Source organism: Musca autumnalis, unplaced genomic scaffold, assembly GCF_047663935.1.
Source record: "Musca autumnalis isolate F117 unplaced genomic scaffold, ASM4766393v1 scaffold_5, whole genome shotgun sequence".
NCBI lineage: Eukaryota > Metazoa > Arthropoda > Insecta > Diptera > Muscidae > Musca > Musca autumnalis.
Window position 1 is genome coordinate 182,451,803 of NW_027412088.1, and position 23,489 is coordinate 182,475,291.

A 23,489-nucleotide genomic window follows, 5' to 3' on the forward strand; every position below is an offset into this window, starting at 1 on the left:
ACCTGCTTGCCAAAGGTGGGCGACAGTGATGGTGGTGGCGGTGAGGCTGCATTCATTCTCGATGTTGGTGTATAAATAATACGCTGTGATTCCATATTCAAACGATCGAATGCCTTCTCCTCCAAATGGAATTCATCTTCACTATTCGTTTCCTGTGGTATAACATCGGGATTTTTATCTTCCAAACTAGAATGGCTACCCATATTGCGTGACAGCGGCTCAGCACTGCCTTTGTCAGCTTCCGTTGTTGTTGTATCGCCGCTGGGACCACGACGATTGTGCTTTGTGCGAAATTTCATAAAAATCACAATACAAATGGCAACTAGTACCAGTGTTGCTATGACACCAACTAGGGCACCCAGTAACGGGGTTAGTTGAACCAGAACTGCAGTTGAGGATGCTATTTGTTGGAGGGTTTTGTATTTTATTTTAGTTGATGATGATGATGCAGTAAGAGTTTTTTTTTTTGGCATGGGAATTAAATCCAAGTTGTTGTTTTTTCATTACATGAAAGTAGAAAGGAATTTAAGAAGAACAACAAACTTTGTGAATATTGTAAATAAATTTGAGAATTTTATTTTATGTGCTAATGAGTTGAAATTATTAGGTAAAATATTAATTTTTTAAATTTGAATGGGTCACGGTGTCGTATGATTGTTAACATCAAACACACGCTCTGTGGGAATGGTATTAAAATTAGTCACACGCAACCATTTACTATTTCTCAGGGTCTTCTATTCCTTAAGGTTTTTTATGGACAGACCTCTTGAAGTATTCTATAGACAAATAAGTATTCTGTAGACAAACACCGCTTGAAGACTTCTATAGACAGAAGCCCCGCTGAGGTCTAGCGAATTGAAAAATATCCAATAACAAATAGCTGACTGCCCACAGTCATGTAAGAGAAAATTTCAGGGCCCATGAGAACGAGGATTATATAAAGAATGTTTTTCTAAGACCCAACAGAGCGTGGAGTATTAAAAAATACTTTTCCATGACCAATTAGAGCGTGGATCCTTTAAAAATAGGGTTTGAATTACTATTGAAAAATATTTTTTTCAAAAGGGCATGGATTATTTAAAAAATATTTTTTTCAAAAGGGCGAGGATTATTTAAAAATTCATTTTTCAAAAGGGCGTGAATTATTTAAAAAATATTTTTTTCAATAGGGCGTGAATTATTTAAAAAATATTTTTTCAAAAGGGCGTGGATTATTTAAAAATATTTTTTTTAAAAGGGCGTGGATTATTTAAAAATATTTTTTTTTAAAGGGCGTGGATTATTTAAAAATATTTTTTTTAAAAGGGCGTGGATTATTTAAAAATATTTTTTTTTAAAAGGGCGTGGATTATTTAAAAATATTTTTGTTTTTGAAAAGGGCGTGGATTATTTAAAAATATTTATTAAGTACCAACAGAGCGTGGATTATTTAAAAATATTTATTAAGTACCAACAGAGCGTGGATTATTAAAAAATATATTTTTACCAGGCCCACCGGAGAGTGGATTATTTAAAAATATGTTTCTAAGGCTCAACAGAGCCAGGATTACTAAAAAAATTTTTAAGGCCCAACAGAGCCTGGATTATAAACAAAAATTTAATGCCCAAAAATCAAGGGCCACTAGTGCAGAGATTATTTAAAAAATTATTTTTCAAAGCCCATCAAAGCTTGGGTTTTTAATAAATAATTTTTCAAGGTCCCTCGTAGCATGATTTATTTAATAAATAATAATCTCGGAAGCCCGACAGAGCGTGAATTTTCAAAAAATATTTTTATTATTTAAAAAATATTTTGTAAGTACCAACAGAACGTGGATTATTAAAAAATATATATTTTACCATACCATATATTTTTCTAAAGCTCAACAGAGCCAGGCTTATTTAAAAATATTGTTTAAAGCCCAACAGAGCCTGGATTATAAAAAAAAAAAATCTAATGCCCAAAAATCAGGGGCCACTAGTGCAGGATTATTTAAAAAAATATTTTTTCAAAGCCCATCAAAGCGTGGATTTTTTAATAAATATTTTTTTAACGCCCATCGTAGCTTGCATTATTAAATAAATAATTTTTCAAGGTCCATCAAAGCGAGGATTATTTAATAAATAATTTTTCAAGGGCCATCTTAGCATGGAATATTTAATAAATAATTTTTCAACGCCCATCAGAGCTTGGGTAATTTAATAAATATTTGTCAGGGCCCCTCAAAGTTTAGATTAATTAAATAATCTTTTTTTCAGGACAGAATATTTTCATTTTCTAGGTGGCGTATGATTGCTAACGTCACTCATACAACAAGGAAACATTTCAATTAATGTCAATCATACGCACCCCATGATATACTGATTTAAATACCTTTCTGATTTTAAAATTTACAATTTAAATTTCATAGAATTGTTTACATCTTACCTGTTCTCAGCAGTGGTGCCGACAGTGTTCTCCCCCGTAGACGATACGAAACTTTACTTGGTCCCTGGGCATTAATGGCAGTTATGCGTAGAACAAATACCGAATCACTTGGCAAACGTTTGACGGTAAATTCCGGATTACGGAACGAAGTGTTATAGAGAATTTGGCGATTCAACTCATCATAAACCTGGACATGGAAATGCTGAGGAATGCCACCATCATAACCGGGTATACATTGTATTTGCATTGAGTTGGCAGTGAAATTATAGGCTGAGCAATTTTTCACCGGCTCTGGGAGATCTGTAAAAAAAATAATTTAATTGTTAAAAGCGTAACAAACTTTCAATCTTCTTATTTAAATTTTATAAAATTCCAACAACCCATTCCATAATTAATTAAAATACAACAATTTTATTTAATTTCAATTATTTACACACAAAACGCAATTATACAATTATAGCCTTTAGACCTGGGACCAAAAGTGTTAAGTATGTGCTAGAATAACCATATTCCATACATCTTTCCCCCCTTTAACTTATAATCCCTCACACACAAATAGAAAATATAGTTTGTGTAGGCATGTAGAGTAGGCTTGAATCTTACATATACACACATTTGCATGTGTGTTCATTGGAATTGGCGCCATTGGTGTAGAAAATTGAAAGAAACTCTTGTGCGGCAAACACTTGTATGTTAATGTTAAAGCCATGAACTCAGGCCTTTATAAACTATGGCAAAACATATTGGCCCCCTACCTTACCCCAACTACTAACTTCCCTTCCTCCCACAAATTTATTCACACACTGCCTACAAATGACTTGCCACATGCATGTAGAAATACTTATAGTTTTTTTCAGCTTGCAATTTGCTAAGGCGGTATTCACACTCTACTCACATTTATACAGTTCAACACTTAACTTTTGTGTTCAGTTTTTTATTTTGCCTATCTCTATATGTATGTTTGGGTGTTGATGTGTATGCGTGTATGCAATTCAATTTCAGAATATAACACTTTATGCTTTTGTAGGCAAAAGAATATTAAGTGTCTACACTCAGGAAAGTATGTTCATTATATATGAGAAAAAAAAAATAGCTCTCAAGGGTGGAGTGGGTTTTCTTTCACCCCACCAATTTGCACACACTTTTACAGCCAGACATGTGTAACTCATTTCAATTTGGTCATTGGATTGAAATTTTATATGAACAAAAAACACTTATTAAAGTGGTTCATTAAGAAATACTCTCATTAATTTGAAGGATTAAAAATGGTTGAGGTGTTCGAATCGAATAAAGAGATAGAAAAAAGTTGGAATGTGGTATCAGGTGCCGGATAAGTTATATTAATTTGAATACATGCTGCGTATACGTGATGACAACATTCATACGCAGGTATAAAGAATATTCTTCTAAAGACCAACAAAACATGGATTATTTAAAGAAAATTTTTTCTAAGTTTCAACAGAGAATTATTAAAAGAATATTTTTCTAAAGCCCAACGGAGCTTGGATTATTTAAAGAATATTTTTCTAAGGGCAAACAGAGAGTGGAGGAGTAGAGGAGTATTTCTTCTAAGCTTCAATAGAGAGTGGATTATTTAACGGATATTTTTCTATGCTCCAATAGAGAGTGAATTATTTAATGATATTTGTCTAAGGCCCAACAAAGCCTGGATTATTTAGAGAATATTTTTCTATGGATTATTTAAAGAAATTTTTTTCTAAGGTCTAACAGAGTGAGAATTATTAAAAGAATATTTTTTAAGGCCCAACGGAGCTTGGATTATTTAAAGAATATTTTTCTAAGGGCAAACAGAGAGTGGAGGAGTAGAGGAGTATTTCTTCCAAGCTTCAATAGAGTGTGGATTATTTAAAGAATATTTTTCTAAACTCCAATAGAGAGTGGATTATTTAATGATATTTTCTAAGGCCCAACAAAGCCTGGATTATCTAGAAAATATTTTTCTTTGGATTATTTAAAGAAATTTTTTTCTAAGGTCCAACATAGTGAGAATTATTAAAAGAATATTTTTTTAAGGCCCAACGGAGCTTGGATTATGTAAAGAATATTTTTCTAAGGGCAAACAGAGAGTGTATTATTTAAGGAGTATTTCTTCTAAGCTTCAAAAGAGAGTGGATTATATAAAGAATATTTTTCTAAGCTCCAATAGAGAGTGGATTATTTAATGATATTTTTCTAAGGCCCTACAAAGTCTGGATTACTTAGAGAATATTTTTCTAAGGCCAAACCCAGCGCGGTTTGATTAAAGAATATTTTGCTAAGGCCGAAAAGTGTGTGTATTATTGAAAGAATATTTTTCTAAGGCCCAACAGAGCGTGGATTATGTAAAGAATATTTTTCTAAGGCCCAACAGAGCGTGGATTATTTAAATAATATTTTTCTAAGGCCCAACAGAGCGTGGATTATTTAAAGAATATTTTTCTAAGGCCCAACAGAGCGTGGATTATTTAAATAATATTTTTCTAAGGCTCAACCGAGCGTGTATTATTAAAATAATATTTTTCTAAGGCCCAACAGAGCGTGGATTATTTAAAGAATGTTTTTCTAAGGCCCAACAAGGCGTAGGTTATTTAAATAATATTTTTCTAAGGCCCAACAGAGCGTGGCTTATTTAAATAATATTTTTCTAAGGCCCAACAGAGCGTGGATTATTTAAATAATATTTTTCTAAGGCTCAACCGAGCGTGTATTATTAAAATAATATTTTTCTAAGGCCCAACAGAGCGTGGATTATTTAAAGAATGTTTTTCTAAGGCCCAACAAGGCGTAGATTATTTAAATAATATTTTTCTAAGGCCCAACAGAGCGTGGCTTATTTAAATAATATTTTTCTAAGGCCAACCCTAGCGCGGTTTAATTAAAGAATATTTTTCTAAGGCCAAGCCAAGCGCGGTTTATTTAAAGAATTTTGTTCTAAGGCCAAACCCAGAGCGTTTTATTTAAAGAATTTTGTTCTAAGGCCAAACTCAGAGCGTTTTATTTAAAGAATTTTGTTCTAAGGCCAAACTCAGAGCGTTTTATTTAAATATTTTTTTCTAATCTCCAAAGAGAGTGGATAATTTAAAAAAAAAATTTAAGCCTGATAATTTCTAAAAATATTTTTCTAAGCTCCAAAGAGAGTGTATAATTTTAAAGAAAAATTTTCTAAGCTCCGAAGAGAGTGGATAATTTAAAGAAATTTTTTCTAAGCTCCAATAGAGAGTGCATAATTTTAAAGAATATTTTTCTTGGCTCCAAAGAGAGTGGATAAGTTTCTATGGCTTGACGGAGCGTGGATGATTTAAAAATATTTTTTAGAACGTGGATAATTCGGAAAAAATGGTTTGAAGGGCCATAAGAGAGTGAATAATTTAGAAAATATTGAGCGTGAACTATTGAATCTCTTCTCATCGTTCCAAAGAGCGTATAATTAATATTAATACAGAACACCTGGGGAGCGTATAATGAATATTAATACAAGTCCTCTATGGATCGTATACTTACTACTCAAACAATCAATTAACAGAAAAATAAAGACATACACTAATTTGCATTTCAAACAATTCGTAAGCCAAATATGATCCTGTCGTGTAACCCGTTGACCAAAAGCCATGTGGACCCACACTCGCACATATGTTTGTGTACATAAGATACGTATTAACATGCAATCCAACAACTACTTCTACACCAACCAGTGTATGGTTGAAAACTTTTCTTTGTTTTGTTCGTTCGTCTTTTTGGGGTCAACAATATGCTCAAAGCCATAAATGTTATACAAGTGAGGTTATACCACAAAATAGTTTAGAGAAAGAGCATATAGGTGGGAAAGAGAGTGTATAACATTGTTGTTACTCTTAGCCCCTCTTAAGTAAAAATTTTCATAGCAGAGTAGAAGAAACTATTTTGTAAGTATGTAACATATAAATAGTAGGATTATGATGGAGATGGTGGAAAATTCAACTACAGTTGGCAAGACCATAAGCTTGGGTTATATAAGCATATACTGGTTGTGTTCAGGGTGTCAAAGCTTAAGGGTTATGTAAGTATTCCTGTTCCACTGTGGAATTGCATGTAAGCTGTAATCCAGTAAAGGAAAGAATGAAAATAAAAATATACAAAAGGATCATTGCTATAAAATGTTACAAATTGGAATCGAGTCATTGAGTATAAAATGGCGGAACACTGTGGCGTATGATAGGTGCCTGTTGAATATACGTCAAGGTGGATATGTAATTAAAATTACTTATTCGTCACAACTCCTTTTAAAGGTCCGAAATATGAGTAAGATATATCAAAAGCGCGGATTATTAAAACAATATTTTTGCAAAGCCCATCAAAGCGTGTTTTATTTAAAGAACATTTTCAAGGCCTGTCAAAGAAGACCATCAAATCGTGGGTTATTTAAAGAATATTTTTCCACTCCCATCAAAGCGTGGTTTGTTGAAAGAATATTTTTTAAGGCCTTTCATGGCATGGCTTTTTTAAAGAATATTTTTTTAAGGATCCACAGAGCGTGGATTATTTAAAAATATTGTTTCAAGACATTTCAGGGTGTGGATTATTTAGTAAATTTTTTTTCAAGACCTTTCAGGGTGTGGATTATTTAAAGAATATTTTTCAAGGCTCCACAGAGCGTGGATTATTTAAACAATATTTTTCAAGGCTCCACAGAGCGTGGATTATTTAAACAATATTTTTTCAAGGCCCAACAGAGCGTAGATTATTTAAGCAATATTTTTTCAAGGCTCCACAGAGCGTGGTTTATTTAAGCAATATTTTTTCAAGGCTCCACAGAGCGTGGATTATTTAAACAATATTTTTTTTCAAGGCTCCACAGAGCGTGGATTATTTAAAGAATATTTTTCAAGGCTCCACAGAGCATGGATTATTTAAACAATATTTTTTTCAAGACCTTTCAGGGAGTGGATTATTTAAAGAATTTTTTTTTAAAGGCCGTTAATGGTGTGGATTATTTAAAGAATTTTTTTTTAAAGGCCGTTAATGGTGTGGATTATTTAAGGAATATTTTTTCAATACCTTTCAGGGCGTGTATTATTTAAAGAATATTTTTTTAAGGCCGTTAATGGTGTGGATTATTTAAGGAATATTTTTGCAAGACCTTTCAGGGCGTGGATTATTTAAAGAATATTTTTTTTCAAGACCTTTCAGGCGTGGATTATTTAAAGAATATTTTTTTCAAGACCTTTCAGGGCGTGGATTATTTAAAGAATATTTTTCAAGACCTTTCAGGGTGTGCATTATTTAAAGAATATTTTTTCAAGACCTTTCAGGGTGTGGATTATTTAAAGAATATTTTTTCAAGATATTTCAGGGTGTGGATTATTTAAGGAATATTTTTTAAGTCCTTTCAGGGCGTGGATTATTTAAAGTATATTTTTTTCAAGCCCTTCAAGGCGCGTATTATTTAAAGTATATTTTTTCCAAGCCCTTCAAGGCGCGTATTATTTAAAGAATATTTTTCAAGGCCTTTCAGGGATTGATTATTTAAAGAATATTTTTTCAATACCTTTCAGGGTTTGGTTTATATAAAGATTATTTTTTCAAGACCTTTCAGGGTGTGGATTATTTAAAGATTATTTTTTCAAGACCTTTCAGGGTGTGGTTTATATAAAGATTATTTTTTCAAGACCTTTCAGGGTGTGGATTATTTAAAGAATATTTTTTCAAGGCCTTGCAGGCCGTGGCTTATTTAAAGAATATCTCTTCAAGGCCTTTCAGGCCGTGGATTATTTAAAGGATATTTTTTCAAGACCTTACAGGTCGTGGATTATTTAAAGAATATTTTTTCAAGATATTTCAGGGTGTGGATTATTTAAAGAATATTTTTTTCAAGGCCTTTAAGGGCGTGTATTATTCAAATAATATTTTTTTTATGGCATTTATGGGCGTGGATTATTTAAAGAATATTTTTTCAAAACCTTTCAGGGCGTGGATTATTTAAAGAATATTTTTTCAAGACCTTTCAGGGCGTGGATTATTTAAAGAATATTTTTTCAAGACCTTTCATGGTGTGGATTATTTAAAGAATATTTTTTCAAGACCTTTCATGGTGTGGATTATTTAAAGAATATTTTTTCAAGACCTTTCATGGTGTGGATTATTTAAAGAATATTTTTTCAAGACCTTTCATGGTGTGGATTATTTAAAGAATATTTTTTCAAGACCTTTCATGGTGTGGATTATTTAAAGAATATTTTAAAGAATATTTTTCAAGACCTTTCAGGTCGTGGATTATTTAAAGAATATTTTTTCAAAGCCTTTCAGGTTTTAGATTTTTAAAAGAATATTTTTTCAATGCATTTCAGGTTGTGGATTACATAAATAATATACATTTTTATTTTTATATAATTTTTTTTTTTCGATAAAAGCTGAACTCTTTTTGACATCCCCCTTGGAGCGTATGACTTCCATTCGCACTTATATGCTCTAACGAACATTTTGTTTTCAAATGCCCACTTAACCTAAAAGCAATTTCATTAAAACCCCTAAAATTCTTAATACCAAAAATAGCCAATGATTTGATATATTGTCCTTAATTTCCATTTCAATCAAATATTCTTCACAAAAAGCAGTATCGAATCTAACATTGGCCTCAATTAAATCCGACAATAATTAGCGAAATGTATACGGATGGCAATTAAGTTGCAACAAACCACTATCAAGGGAAAAAAATCAATATTTTCCATTAAAACCACAAAAAGGAAAAACTGGGAGGATAAAATATTTGATTCAACCCGTCCACTGCCACCAACCACCTCCTCCTCCTTCCCTATTATATTTTATATTGACCAACATTATAAACATGACACAGCTTCAATTTCCAACATAAAATTTTATAGCATACATCCAATCATATTTATGTTGCCGTGTGTATGTGCCTGTATGTTTGTAAATCAACCCCTCAAAGAACTTACCTGCCGGCTGGATATGATACCAACAAGGTTGTGACTGACCCATTGGACTACTGGCCACACACGAAATTGCACCAAAACTTTCATACGATTCTATGTGATAGCTATAGACATTATTCAGGGGCACTGGAGCGGCAGTGGTCGTTGTGGTGGCCATGGCAATGCGATGATGTTGCTGTTTGTGCAGGGCAGCCAAACGTTTACGTTCAGCCAGTTGCTGGTATTGATTGCTGTGTATGGTCGACTCGTGCAGTGGCTGGGTGCGCATTTGTTGCTGATGATGCAGTGTTTGATATTGGGTTGGTTGTTTGCCTCCCCCCATTCCACCAGCACCACCAATGCCGCCGCCCACTGTTGTTGCTCCAGTCGAATGTTGTTTGCTGTCCAAGTGATTTTTATAAATCATATTGGAATAAACCATTTGTGTCCGAGGTAAATCCTCACTATTAATACGACCATAAACTCCATTAATGGTTTCATCAGTTTCACTGTCATCAACGACAACATCATCATCGTCATGATCAACATCAACGTTATGATAGTGTGGCCGATGGCGATGCATTGGCTTTAGTTGCTCCACATAATCACCCACCACATCATCATCATCTTCAAATTGTATATTTGACCAGGCCTCCATATGTGCCATCATGGGTTGTTGCTGCTGCTGTTGTTGATGGACAACTGTACGCATTGCCATGCGTCCATGGCGACCATGTGCTAGTTTAGCCTCATGCTGTTGGCTATGTAGGTGTTTCCTTTTGCTACGTTGATAATATCCGGCGGAAGCGTGACTTGCATCCGCATGTAATAACATTTGCTGCGAATGATGGCCGACATTACCCATTGGAGCGGTCAGACCCATAACAACGCCCCCACCCAATGTGTTGGGCAACTCAATGAGACTCTCCAGTGAATTGTTGAAGTGCCATTTGTAATTTAGATTATCAAGTGGATTCGCATCCACTTGGCATGTTATATTAATGGTCTGCTTAAGGGCTGCTCGTATTATTGTTGATTCGGATTTGCAAACAGGTGGATCTGTTGGGAATAGATAGAACAAAAAAAAAAAAAAAGAAAAAGCAAGAGAGAGGGAGGAATAAGTAATTAGAATTCATATTAAAATTGTATTTACAAGGCTTATCCTAGGCAGCAATGGGGTCATAATCATGCTTCATAATACGTCTTCATGTCAAATGTGATGATGTTATCCTTTATAAAATATGACATTAATATGCCGAATGGAAACAGGAGGGGGAAATGAGGGATACATAAATAATGGCAGGGAGGTGGTAATGTGGAAACTGTAGTGAGAAAATTGGAAAGAGAGAGAGAGAGGTGGGAGGTCATTTGGAGACATTTTCTGGACTCCTTTGAACAATTCAAAGACAAAAAGGACAAGGCAGCTTATTGAACCCATTTCCAAGCGCAAATGTTGTTATCGAACAACTTTTCTATAGATAATGTTGTTATCGAACAATTTTTCTTTAGAAAAATTTGTTATCGAACACTTTTCTATAGAAAATTTAATTATCGAACAAATATTCTATAGATCATATTGTTATCGGAGAATTTTTCTGCAAAAAATCTTGTTATCGAACCATTTTTCTTTAGAAAACTTTGTTATCGAATAACTTTTCTATAGTAAATGTAATTACCGGACAACTTTTCTATACAAAAATATTGTTCTCGGACAACATTCCTATAAAAAGTTTTGTTTTGAGAAAAATTTTCTATAGAAAATGTTATAATGTTATAAAAAATATTGTCATCGTACAATTTCCTAAGGAAATTGTTATGGGACAACTTTTTTATGGCAAATGTTGTTATCGGGCAAGTTTCCAATGGAAGATGTTTTTATCGAACAACTTTTCTATCGAAAAAGTTGTTATCGGACAACTTTTCTATAAAAAAGTAGTTATCGTACAACTTTTATATAAAAAACGTTGTTGTCGAACAACTTTTCTATAGTAAAAGTTGTTATCGGACAACTTTTCTATAGAAAAAGTTGTTATCGGACAATTTTTTTATAAAAAAAGTTGTTATCAAACAACTTGTCTATGGAAAATGTTTTTATCGGACAACTTTTCTATAAAAAAGCTGTTATCGAACAACTTTTCTAAAGAAAATGTTGTTATCGAACAACTTTTCGTTAGAAAATGTTATCGAACAACTTTTCTATGAAAAATTTTGTTATCGGAAAACTTTTCTATGAAAAATTTGTGATCGGACAACGTTTCTATGAAAAATGTTGTTATCGGACAACTTTTCTGTAGAAATTGTTGTTATCGAACAACTTTGTTATAGAGAATGTTGTTATCCAATAACTTTTCTGTAGAAAATGTTGTTATCGAACAACCTTTTTTTTTAAATTAAGTTATCGAACATGTTTTATATAGAAAATATTATTATCGAACCACTTTTCTATAGAATATGTTATTATCGAACCACTTTTTATAGAAATATTGTTATCGATCAACTTTTCTATAGAAAATGTTGTTATCGAACAAATTTTCTATGGAAAATATTGTTATCGGACAACTATTCTATGAAAAATGTTTTTATCGGACAACTTTTCTATAAAAAAGCTATTATCGAACAACTTTTCTAAAGAAAATGTTGTTATCGAACAACTTTTCTAAAGAAAATGTTGTTATCGAACAACTTTTTTATAGAAAATATTGTTATCGAACAACTTTTCTATAGAAAATGTTGTTATCGAACAAATTTTCTATGGAAAATATTGTTATCGGACAACTATTCTATGAAAAATGTTTTTATCGGACAACTTTTCTATAGAAAAATTTGTTATCGGACAACTTTTCTATAAAAAAGCTGTTATCGAACAACTTTTCTAAAGAAAATGTTGTTATCGAACAACTTTTCGTTAGAAAATGTTGTTATCGAACAACTTTTCGATAGAAAATGTTATCAAACAACTTTTCTATGCAAAATTTTGTTATCGGAAAACTTTTCTATGAAAAATGTTGTGATCGGACAACTTTTCTATAGAAATTGTTGTTATCGAACAACTTTGTTATAGAGAATGTGGTTATCCAACAACTTTTCTGTAGAAAATGGTGTTATCGAACAACTTTTTTTTTAATTTAAGTTATCGAACATGTTTAATATAGAAAATATTATTATCGAACCACTTTTCTATAGAATATGTTATTATCGAGCCACTTTTCTATAGAATATGTTATTATCGAACCACTTTTAATAGAAGAATTGTTATCGATCAACTTTTCCATAGAAAAAGGGTTTATCGACCAACTTTTTTATAGAACATTTTTTTATTGAAAAACTTTTGTATAGAAAATGTTGTTATCGAACAACTTTTCTTTAGAAAATGTTGTTATTGAACAACTTTTCTTTAGAAAATGATGTTATCGAACAACTTTTCTATAGGAAATGTTGTTATCGATTAATTTCTATAAAAAACATTATTGCTATCGATCGTTCACACATTCTACTGCCCACTTTCGATACTAAATATTGCTATCGAACACATTGTCTAGTGTTATCGATTATTTTTTCTCGTTATCGTGCACTTTTAAAAGTCTTACAAAATCTTATATTCAATATTTTTAAGCTTTACCTTAAATTAAAGTTCTTCTAAAACTTGTCCTTATCTCCTCAACCACCTCTTCAACACCTCCTCACAAAAAAAACGAAACAAAAAACTTATGGTTTTCCTTTACAAGAAAAATATTTTCCATGACACTTGAACTCTTGTATATCAAAACATCTATTCATATTTCTTCCCCCAGATGTCTATAACACAGCTATTGTTTCACTCAGGTATTCATCTATTGAATAGACAACAAGACAGGAAACTATAAAAAAGGGATGATGAAATCTACGAAAAGAGAGGAGGAGTCTAAGAAAATTAGAAATTGTTCACATATTGAAATTATTTCACAATATTTACAATGTTTCATAGTTTGCTTTTGAATTCTTTTCCATGAAAAGAATATTCGAAAAGGTGGGAGGGCAAAATAATGGAAACAAAAGCCCCAGTAGTCCTAATCAAAAACTATTGAAACTTTATGAAGAGTAGAAGAAGATGACGGGGAAGAGATAAATATGTGAAATTTAATACAATGCTCATATACAACTTTTACCCATAGTACATGTGTGTGAATACGTTTGCACGTGCCTATGTAAATATAATTGCCTTTGTATAAAGAAGACACCTTGTTCTGTCCTCTATGGGTATTGTGTGGATTAATGGGCACAAAGGTATGGGTATATTAGGTTTATAGAAAGCAACTAGACAAGTTTGAGGTTGATATTTAAAGACTTAAACCGATGAACCACAGTTCAAAGGCGTATACAAACCCCATGCTGATTATGGATTTTGGTTTCCTTGTTTATAAATATAGGCTTCATAATTACTTCAAATATTTACTTACATTTTACATCTAAATATACTTCATTACTGGAAACACTGCCTTGTATATTAGTGGCCCGGCAAAAATATTGACCATGAGATGCTTTTGAAATGGCCTGAAGGACGAGGGTTTGATTCGAAATAATAATACCACGTGAGGAGTGTAGTTGTTTATCCTGAAAATAAAAAAAATAATTAATAAATTTGTAATGTTAATATTGTAACACTGTCAGTTAAAAATTAATGCAATGTAAAGCATACTTTTAGGAAAAATATTATGTAAAATGGTCTTTAATAAAAACTGATTTGAAAATTTCTCTGAGAAATGTATACACCAAAGGAGTGACATCACTGTTTTGTGTACACTCTATCGTAAATTCAACGCTATGAATGTAGTGCAGACTTTTAGGCTATATTTTATGGTATTACATGTCGATATTTATTTATAATTTATATTAGCAATTTAAATACCCAAGTCTTTCATCCAAACAGTATTTCCATATTCTCCGCCCCTTCCTCGTCCATTAAACAAAAGCAATTGAATTGCTAACTCAAAGGCTTATGCCACATTTAATTGAAAACCAACATTGCATATCTTTTAGGCTTACCTACAAAGCATTTAATTGTATCATAAATTTGATTTATACAACGTATATATGAGGCAGAAGACAACAACAATTTCCAAGTTTCCTCTACTACTATGTCTCAAAGAAGCAGGAAATAATGCCAACATCTCATAGAGTCATAGGATTTAACCCTTGCCTTGGTCTCTGTACTTTGAAATAGTCTTGTCAGCGAAAAGTTGGAAAAAAATACTACAAACTAAGCTTTTTTGTTTTATTGTTATTAGTTGATATGTACCACAACAACGACAATCATGATGACGATGAAGACGACGACGACGTTAGAGACAACTCAAGCCTTCTTTTCTACACATTTAAGCTTAACATTGCATTTGGTCGGAATGACATAACAGGCATAAGCCACTTTAACCAGTGATACTGTCACAAAACAACATCATAAGCAACAAAAACAACAACCATAAGAGGAACAACAGCTACAAGAGCAGCACAGCATGTAATAGTAGTCATGGTTAAGTACTTTCTCTTGGCTGGGGAGAGCAATGTAAGGCACGGGAGAAACTATTTTTCAACAATATTTTATAGGAATTGTTGTTATTAATCGGACACATTTTCTATAGAAAAGTGTGTTATTGGACACATTTCCTATAGAAAATTGTGTTACCGGACACATTTTCTATAGAAAAGTGTGTTATCGAGACATTTTCTATAGATAAGTGTGTTATCGGACACATTTTCTATAGAAAAGTGTGTTATCGACACATTTTCTATAGAAAAATTTGTTATCGGACACATTTTCTATAGAAAAGTGTGTTATCGAGACATTTTCTATAGATAAGTGTGCTATCGGACACACTTTCTATAGAAAAGTGTGTTATCGGACACATTTTCTATAGAAAAGTGTGTTATCGACACATTTTCTATAGAAGAATGTGTTATCGGACAAATTTTCCATAGAAAAGTGTGTTATCGAGACATTTTCTCTAGATAAGTGTGTTATCGGACACATTTTCTATAGAAAAGTGTGTTATCGGACACATTTTCTATAGAAAAGTGTGTTATCGGACACATTTTCTATAGAAAAGTTGTTATCGGACACATTTTCTATAGAAAAGTGTGTTACCGGACACATTTTCTATAGAAAAGTGTGTTATCGAGAAATTTTCTATAGAAAAGTGTGGTATCGGACACATTTTCTATAGAAAAATGTGTTATCGGACACATTTTCTATAGAAATATGTGTTATCGGACACATTTTCTATTGATAATGATTTTCGGACACATTTTCTATAGAAAAAGTATGTTATTGGACGCACTCTCTCTAGAAAAGTTCGAAATATGTGTTACAGCACACACTTTCTATAGAAAATGTTGTTATCGGACGACTTTTCCTTAAAAAAATTTTGTTATCGGGAAAATTTAATGTGGAAAATTCTGTTATCGGGAAATTTACTGTAGAAAACACTGTTATCGGATAATTTTGGAATAGAAAGTGGTGTTATCGACAAACTTTTCCATCGAAAATGTTGTTTTCCGATAAGTTGTCTATTGAATGTTCTGGAGTCGGACAATTTTTCTAAAGAAACTTTTTTTTATCGGAAAACATTTGAATCGAAACGGTTGATACCGAATGCATTTTCAAAAACAAATGTTGTTATCGAACAACGTTTTTATAAAAAAAGTTTGTTATCGATCAACTTTTCTACAGTTATCGAATACTTTTTTTCTCCTTTGTCTGTTCTGTTATCGGATAATTTTGGAATAGAAAGTGGTGTTATCGACAAACTTTTCCATCGAAAATTTTGTTTTCCGATAAGTTGTCTATAGAATGTTCTGGTGTCGGACAATTTTTCTAAAGAAACTTTTTTTATCGGAAAACTTTTGAATAGAAACTGTTGATATCGAATGCATTTTCAAAAAAAAATGTTGTTATCGAACAACGTTTTTATAAAAAATGTTTGTTATCGATCAAATTTTCTACAGTTATCGAATACCTTTTCTCCTTTGTCTGTTATCGGACAAATTTTGAATAGAAAATGGTGTTATCGACCATCTTTTCTATCGAAAAAATATTGTTATCCGATACGTTTGTTGTAGCAAAGTTTCGGGCAACTTTTCTAAAGAAAATTCTGTTACCGGACAACTTTTGAATGCTATCGAACGACATTTCAAAAGAAAATGTTGTTATCGAAAAACAGAAAATTTTGTTATCGAATACCTTTTCTATAGAAAATGTTGTTATCGTACAACTTTTCTATAGAAAACACTGTTATTGAACAAATTTCCTATAAAGAATATTGTTATCGAAAAACTTTTCTGTAGAAAGTGTTGTTATCGGACATCTTTTCTATAGCAAATATTGATATCGGACAACTTTTCTACAAAAATTTTTGTTATCGGACCACATTTCCATAGAAAATATTGTTGTCGGACAACTTTTCTATAGAAAATGTTGTTATCGAACAACTTTTTTTTATAGAAAATATTATTATCAAACAACTTTTCTATGGAAGATGTTATCAAATAATTTGTCTATAGGAAATGTTGTTACCGCACAGCTATACTATGGAAAATGTTGTTATCGAACTTGTTATTCAAATATGCTGTTATCGAACAGTTTTTCCATAGAAAATGTTGTTATCGGTCAACTTTTCTTTGGAAATGGTTTTTATTATACAACTTTCTATAAAAAGAGTTGTTATCGAATAGATTTTCTATAGAAAATATTGTTGTCGCACAACTTTTCTACAGTAAACGTTGCTGTCGAGAAACTTTTCTATGGAAAATGTTGTTATAGAACATCTTTTCTATAGAAAATATTGTTACCAAACAACTTTGTTATAGAAAATGTTGTTATCAAACAACATTTCTATAGTAAATGTAGTTACCGCACAGCTATACTATAGAAAATGTTGTTATCGAAGAACTTTTCTGTAGAAAATGTTGTTATCGAAGACCTTTTCTATAGGAAATGTTGTTATCGAACAACTTTGTTATAGAAAATATTGTTGTCGAACAACTTTTCTGTAGAAAATGTTGTTATCGAACACCATTTCTATAGGAAATGTTATCGAATAACTTTTATATAGAAAATGTTTTTATCGAACAACTTTTCTATAGAAAATGCTGTTATCGAACAACTTTTCTATAGTAAATATTGTTATCGAACAACTTTTCTATAGGATATGTTGTTATCGAACAACTTTTCTATAAAAAATTTTGTTATCGAATAACTTTGCTACAGAAAATGTTGTTATCAAACAAATTTTCTGCAGAAGATTTTATTATCGATGAACTTCTCTACAGAAAATGTTGTTAACGAACAGCTTTTTTATGGAAAGTGTTGTTATCGAACAACTTTCCTATCGAAAATGTTCGACAATTTTCCATTGAAAATGTTGTTATCAAACAAATTTTCTTTCGAAAATGTTGTTATCGAACAATTTTTCTATCGACTATTTTGTCATCGAGCAACTTTTCTATAGAAAATTTTTTATCGATAAATGTTTGTATGGAAAACGTTGTTATATAGGTTTCCAACCTTTATTTTAAGATGTCTGTGTCATTTTGTGGCCATCTCTGTCATTATTTTACGCAGCATTGAACTAAACCCTATTTTCCAGTCTATGAAGTTCACTTGTTAAATACTTTTGTTGTTGTTGTGTGTGAGTGTATTTTTTTTAATTTCTTTCCTTGGCACTAAAGTATCAACACACAGAGCAGTCGCTTATTGTTGTTTTCCAAACAATCATCCTTGATAAGGACCCCCTGTAATGGCGTGCTGCTTTCGTTTAGAAAACTAAAAGGATGGATGAGATGGCATGTTTTTGAGCTGCAAATGTCATTGCATATTTATTGTCTGTAAAACTCACACATACGCACAGACATGCAATAACAAAGTGGCATCTAAATAAAAAAACAATTCAATGGTATAAAACAAAAATACTGGAAAGACAACTTCTACAGCGTTACGCATCACAATGTGACAGAAGCAGGAGGCAACTAAAAAATAGCAACAATAGCAATTTTAAGAATTTTTTCACTTCTCTCTCTTTCCAACAGTCTATTGAAAATATATGTTTACGACTGCTAAGCTTTATGGGTAAATTGTTTAGAAGTGTTTACGGCATATTTATGCCAATATATGCATAGGTCACACAGACAAGTATTTGTGTGTGGTGTTTGTAGTTGTAGCATGTAATGGTCGTTGTAAAGCATTGAAAACCATTTCAAAGTGTGACATACCCTCTCTAATGGTAACCACTAGAAAGGCTAAGGCAACAGATAGCGACACACACACAAAGTCACTCGCATTTCCGGCCTATATTGGAGGATACCATTCATCATACTTTCAATGTTGACACATATAGCGAAAAGCAAATGCATGCACTGTTTCAACTCTCTTTCTAAAATGTTAGCTAAGCATTCTTATCACAGTTCTATGGCCATTTTTGTAGCAACAACAACAAACAAAATTGTGAAATCAGTTATTTGCCAAACAAGTGTAGTGATCCGCTTAAGCCTACAACAACTACTAATATCATCGTTCGTTGCATATAGCAGAAGAAGCAGCAGCATATGCCACGACATAACATTGACAATAAATTGTGTAGAAGTAATCGTTGCATAAAAAGCAATTGAAGCAAGACTAAACGGAAACATACATAGAAAGTGAGAGAGAGAGGCAGAATGACAGAAGAAGAAAGATAGTCATGAAAAAAGACGACACTTTAAACTCAATCTCTCCATGGTTTTGCGTTTAACAATGCTAATCAGTAGATGGAGAAGCTATACTCGTGAAGTAATAACTTTAAAAATTAATAGCCATAAATAAATTTGAACAAAAAAAAATGTGCTGATAGTTAAAAAAGTTATTTCTTTTAAATAGTTTCAGCCATCAACTTAAGCTGTGAGGATAAAAATCAATGAGGCTTTAGTTATGACATCATTACTGAAGATGTAAAAGAAAAAAACTCATGGTGAAATAACCATATTTGCAGAAGAAGCCTAAAAGTATGCTATAAAAATAAACTGTTGTCATTGACACACTGCTACTTCAAAGCAATTTTCTATAAAAACTTGTGTTTTTAGAAACATTTTAAAGAGAAAAATTAATGTATCGGACAAGATTTCTACAGAAAAAATATGTTATTGGACAACTTCTCTGTAGAAAATGTTATTATCGGACAGATTTTGGATAGAAAAAAATTTTGTAATCCAACAACGTTTCTACATAAAATATTGTTATCGGACAACTTTGCTATAGAAAAAGTTCGATAACAACGTTTTCTAGAGAAAAGTAATTCGACAGAAAACTGTAGAAAGGGTTGTTATCTGGCAATATTTCTATAGAAAAGGTTGTTATAGGACAACTTTTCTATAGAAAAGGTTGTTATCGGACATCTTTTCTATAGAAAACGTTGTTATCGGACAACTTTTCTATAGAAAATGTTGTTATCGAACAACTTTTCTATAGAAAATGTTGTTATCGAACAACTTTTCTATAGAAAATGTTGTTATCGAACAACTTTTCTATAGAAAATGTTGTTATCGAACAACTTTTCTATAGAAAGGGCTGTTATCGGACAATTTTATAGAAAGGGTTGTTATCGAACAACTCTTCTATAGAAAAATTAGTTATCGGACAACTCTTCTATAGGAAAAGTAGTTATCGGATAACTTTTCTATAGAAAAAGTTGTTATCGGACAACATTCTATAGAAAAAATTGTTATCGAACAACTTTTCTATATAAAAAGTTGTTATCGAACAACTCTTCTATAGAAAAAGTTGTTATCGGACAACTTTTCTATACGAAAAGTTGTTATTGGACAACTTTTCTATGGAAAGAGTTGTTATCAGACAACTTTTCTATAGAAAAGGTTGTTATCGGACAACTTTGCTATAGAAAGGGCTGTTATCGGACAACTTTTCTATAGAACGGGTTATTATCGAACAAATTTTTCTATAGAAAAGGTTGTTATCGGACAACTTTTCTATAGAAAAGGTTGTTATCGGACAACTTTTCTATAGAAAAGGTTGTTATCGGACAACTTTTCTATAGAAAAGGTTGTTATCGGACAACTTATCTATAGAAAAGGTTGCTATCAGAAAACTTTTCTATAGAAAAAACTGTTATCGGACAATTTTCTATACAAAAAGTTGTTATCGGACAACTTTTCTATTGCAAAAGTTGTTATCGGTCAACTTTTCAATAGAAAAATATGTTGTCGGAAAACTTTCTATAGAAAATTTATTTTTTTAAAAGAAGTTGTTATCGGACAACTTTTTATAGAAAAGGTTGTGATCGGACGAACTTTCATGGAAAAAGCTGTTACTTTTTTTATAGAAAAAGTTGTTATCGGAAATCTTTTGTATAGACAACTTTGTAATCGATCAAATTTACTATACAAATTTTGTTATCAATCAAATCTTCTAAAGAAAATATAGCTATCAAAATATGTTTCTAATGTTGTTATCGAACAAATTTTCTATAGAAACTGTTGTTATCGAACAACTTTTGTATAGAAAATGTTGTTATCGAACAACTTTTCTATAGAAAATGTTGTTATCGAACAACTTTTCTATAGAAAATGTTTTTATCGAACAACTTTTCTATAGAAAATGTTATTATCGAACAACATTTCTATAGAAAATGTTGTTATTTTCTATAGAAAATGTTGTCATCAAACAACTTTTCTATAGAAAATGCTGTTATCGAACAACTTTTCTATAGAAAATGTTGTTATCGAACAACTTTTTTATAGAAAATGTTGTTATCGAACATATTTTCTATAGACAATTTTGTTATCGAACATTTTTTCTATAGACAATTTTGTTATCGAACAACTTTTCTATAGAAAATGTTGTTATCGAACAACTTTTCTATAGGAAATTTGTTATTGAACAACAAAATGTTGTTATTGAACAACATTTCTCTAGAAATTTTTTTATCGAACAACTTTTCTATAAACAATTTTGTTATAGAACAACTTTCCTATAGAACATGTTGTTGTTGAACTTTTTTTTCTATAGAAAATGTTGTTATCGAACAACTTTTCTATAGAAAAGGTTGTTTTCGAACAACTTTTCTATAGAAAATGTTGTTTTCGAACAACTTTTCTATAGAAAATGTTGTTTTCGAACAAATTTTCTATAGAAAATGTTGTTATCGAACAACTTTTCTATAGAAAATGTTTTTATCGAACAACTTTTCTATAGAAAATGTTATTATCGAACAACATTTCTATAGAAAATGTTGTTATTTTCTATAGAAAATGTTGTCATCAAACAACTTTTCTATAGAAAATGCTGCTATCGAACAACTTTTCTATAGAAAATGTTGTTATCGAACAACTTTTTTATAGAAAATGTTGTTATCGAACAACTTTTCTATTAAAAATGTTGTTATCGTATACCTTTTCTATAGAAAATGTTGTTATCGAACAACTTTTATATAGAAAATGTTGTTATCGAACAACTTTTCTATAGAAAATGTTGTTATCGATTAACTTTTCTATCAAAAATATTGTTATCGAACCACTTTTCTATAGAGAATGTTATTATCGAATAACTTTTATATAGTGAATGTTATTATCGAATAACTTTTCTATAATAAATGATGATATCGAACAACTTTTCTATAACAAAATATTGTTACCGAACAAATGTTCAACTTGTTGTTATCTAGAAAGTAAATTTTTTGTAAACTTAGGCTTCTTTGCTTTCCACCTTTCCCTATATTATATCCAAAGGATATCCCCTTTCTGTTTTGAAATTATACAGTTAAAGAGCAAATTAAATATACAGGAACCAAGCACATAATTATAGAAGGCACAAAAAATGAAACCAAAACCCTTCCCTTTTTACAACAACAGCAACAAAAACACCAACACAACAAACCCCTCTGTGATTTTATGTCTCAAGTGATACTTTAATAAATAACAAACCCGCCACATGCCAGTGTAGGTAGAGTGGGTTTGTTAAAGTGTTAGCAGACAGCCAGTCAGTCATACATTGGTAGGTTAGGCAGCTAGGGTGGTTCTTAATGGGCTACTCTATTTTAAATGCTTCTTGGATGCTCATACAGAAATTATGCTTGGAACTGGTGGTAACGTTGGTAATGGTGTTGCTAAAGTCTCGTCTCGTATACACTCTAAATGGCATTAACAATGGAGTTATAAAACATTTATTATTTAACAAGGAATGAGAGAAACTTTAAGTTGTTGGTAAATAAACATAAACTTGACAAAAAAAAACAAAACCAACAACAGAAACAACAAGAAACATAAAATAAAAATATAACAAGAACTTGAGTTTTAAGCCTTTTAAATAACAACAATGTTAATGTAAAGCATTGCAAGACGATTAAGCAACAATGACGGATAAGAAGAAGAAGAAGAAGAAGAAGCAGAACAGAGGAAAGGAATGTCGAAGAATATTAGGAACCGCATATTGTTGTAAGGTTTACAGCTGTCTAGTTATTATAAATGCTTTTGTTTTTAAGCTTTGTTTTGTTTTTTTCTTTCGGTTTTGTTTTGTTTATTTTAGGCGAATTTAATGAGCGGCTTTTATGTCGAGTTTTGGCTTAAGTTGTGGAACATAATTTGGTCGGAACACTTGAGGCAAAAAATGTTAAAAGTTTTTGCTCCAATTGTCGGTGAGTGTTGCTCTAGGAAACCTAACGAAAAGGAAGGAAGCAAAATATTACTTTTGAAATGTTGCAATTGCACAAAGTTTCTTTAGAAAGTCGTTGTAATCGGAAGAATTTCCAATGAAAATGTTTTTGTCGGACCACCTTTCTGTAGAAAATGTTGTAACCGGACAACTTTTCAATTAAAAATGTTGCTATCGGAAATCTTTTCTATAGAAAGTGTTGTTATGTGACAAATTTTCTACAACAAAAATTGTTATCGAACAACTTTTCTATAGAAAATGTTGTTATCGAACAATTTTTACTATAGAAAAGGTTGTTATCGAATAACTTTCTTACCAGTTTTATATAGAAAATTTTATTATCGAGTTAGTTTTATATGGAAAATGTTATTATCGAACAAGGTTTCCATAGAAAATATTGTTACCAAAAAGCTTTTCTATGGAAAAGGTTGTTACTGAAAAGCTTTTATATGGAAAATGTTGTTATCGAACAACTTTTCTATCGAAAATGTTTTTATCGAATAAA

The 23,489-nt window shown here is 31.4% G+C and overlaps 1 protein-coding gene across 1 annotated transcript in view; it reads right to left on the reverse strand.

Annotated features, from left to right (window-relative positions):
• The window catches only part of side-V (sidestep V), a 330,904-nt gene that overhangs the window by 25,149 nt on the left and 282,266 nt on the right, over window positions 1-23,489 (reverse strand). The window contains exons 10-13 of the mRNA XM_073989244.1: window positions 13,752-13,905; window positions 9,340-10,374; window positions 2,408-2,707; window positions 3-400 (exon numbers count right to left, since the gene is read on the reverse strand). Coding sequence (XP_073845345.1) covers window positions 3-400; window positions 2,408-2,707; window positions 9,340-10,374; window positions 13,752-13,905 — 1,887 coding nt within the window. The remainder of the gene's footprint in view (window positions 1-2; window positions 401-2,407; window positions 2,708-9,339; window positions 10,375-13,751; window positions 13,906-23,489) is intronic.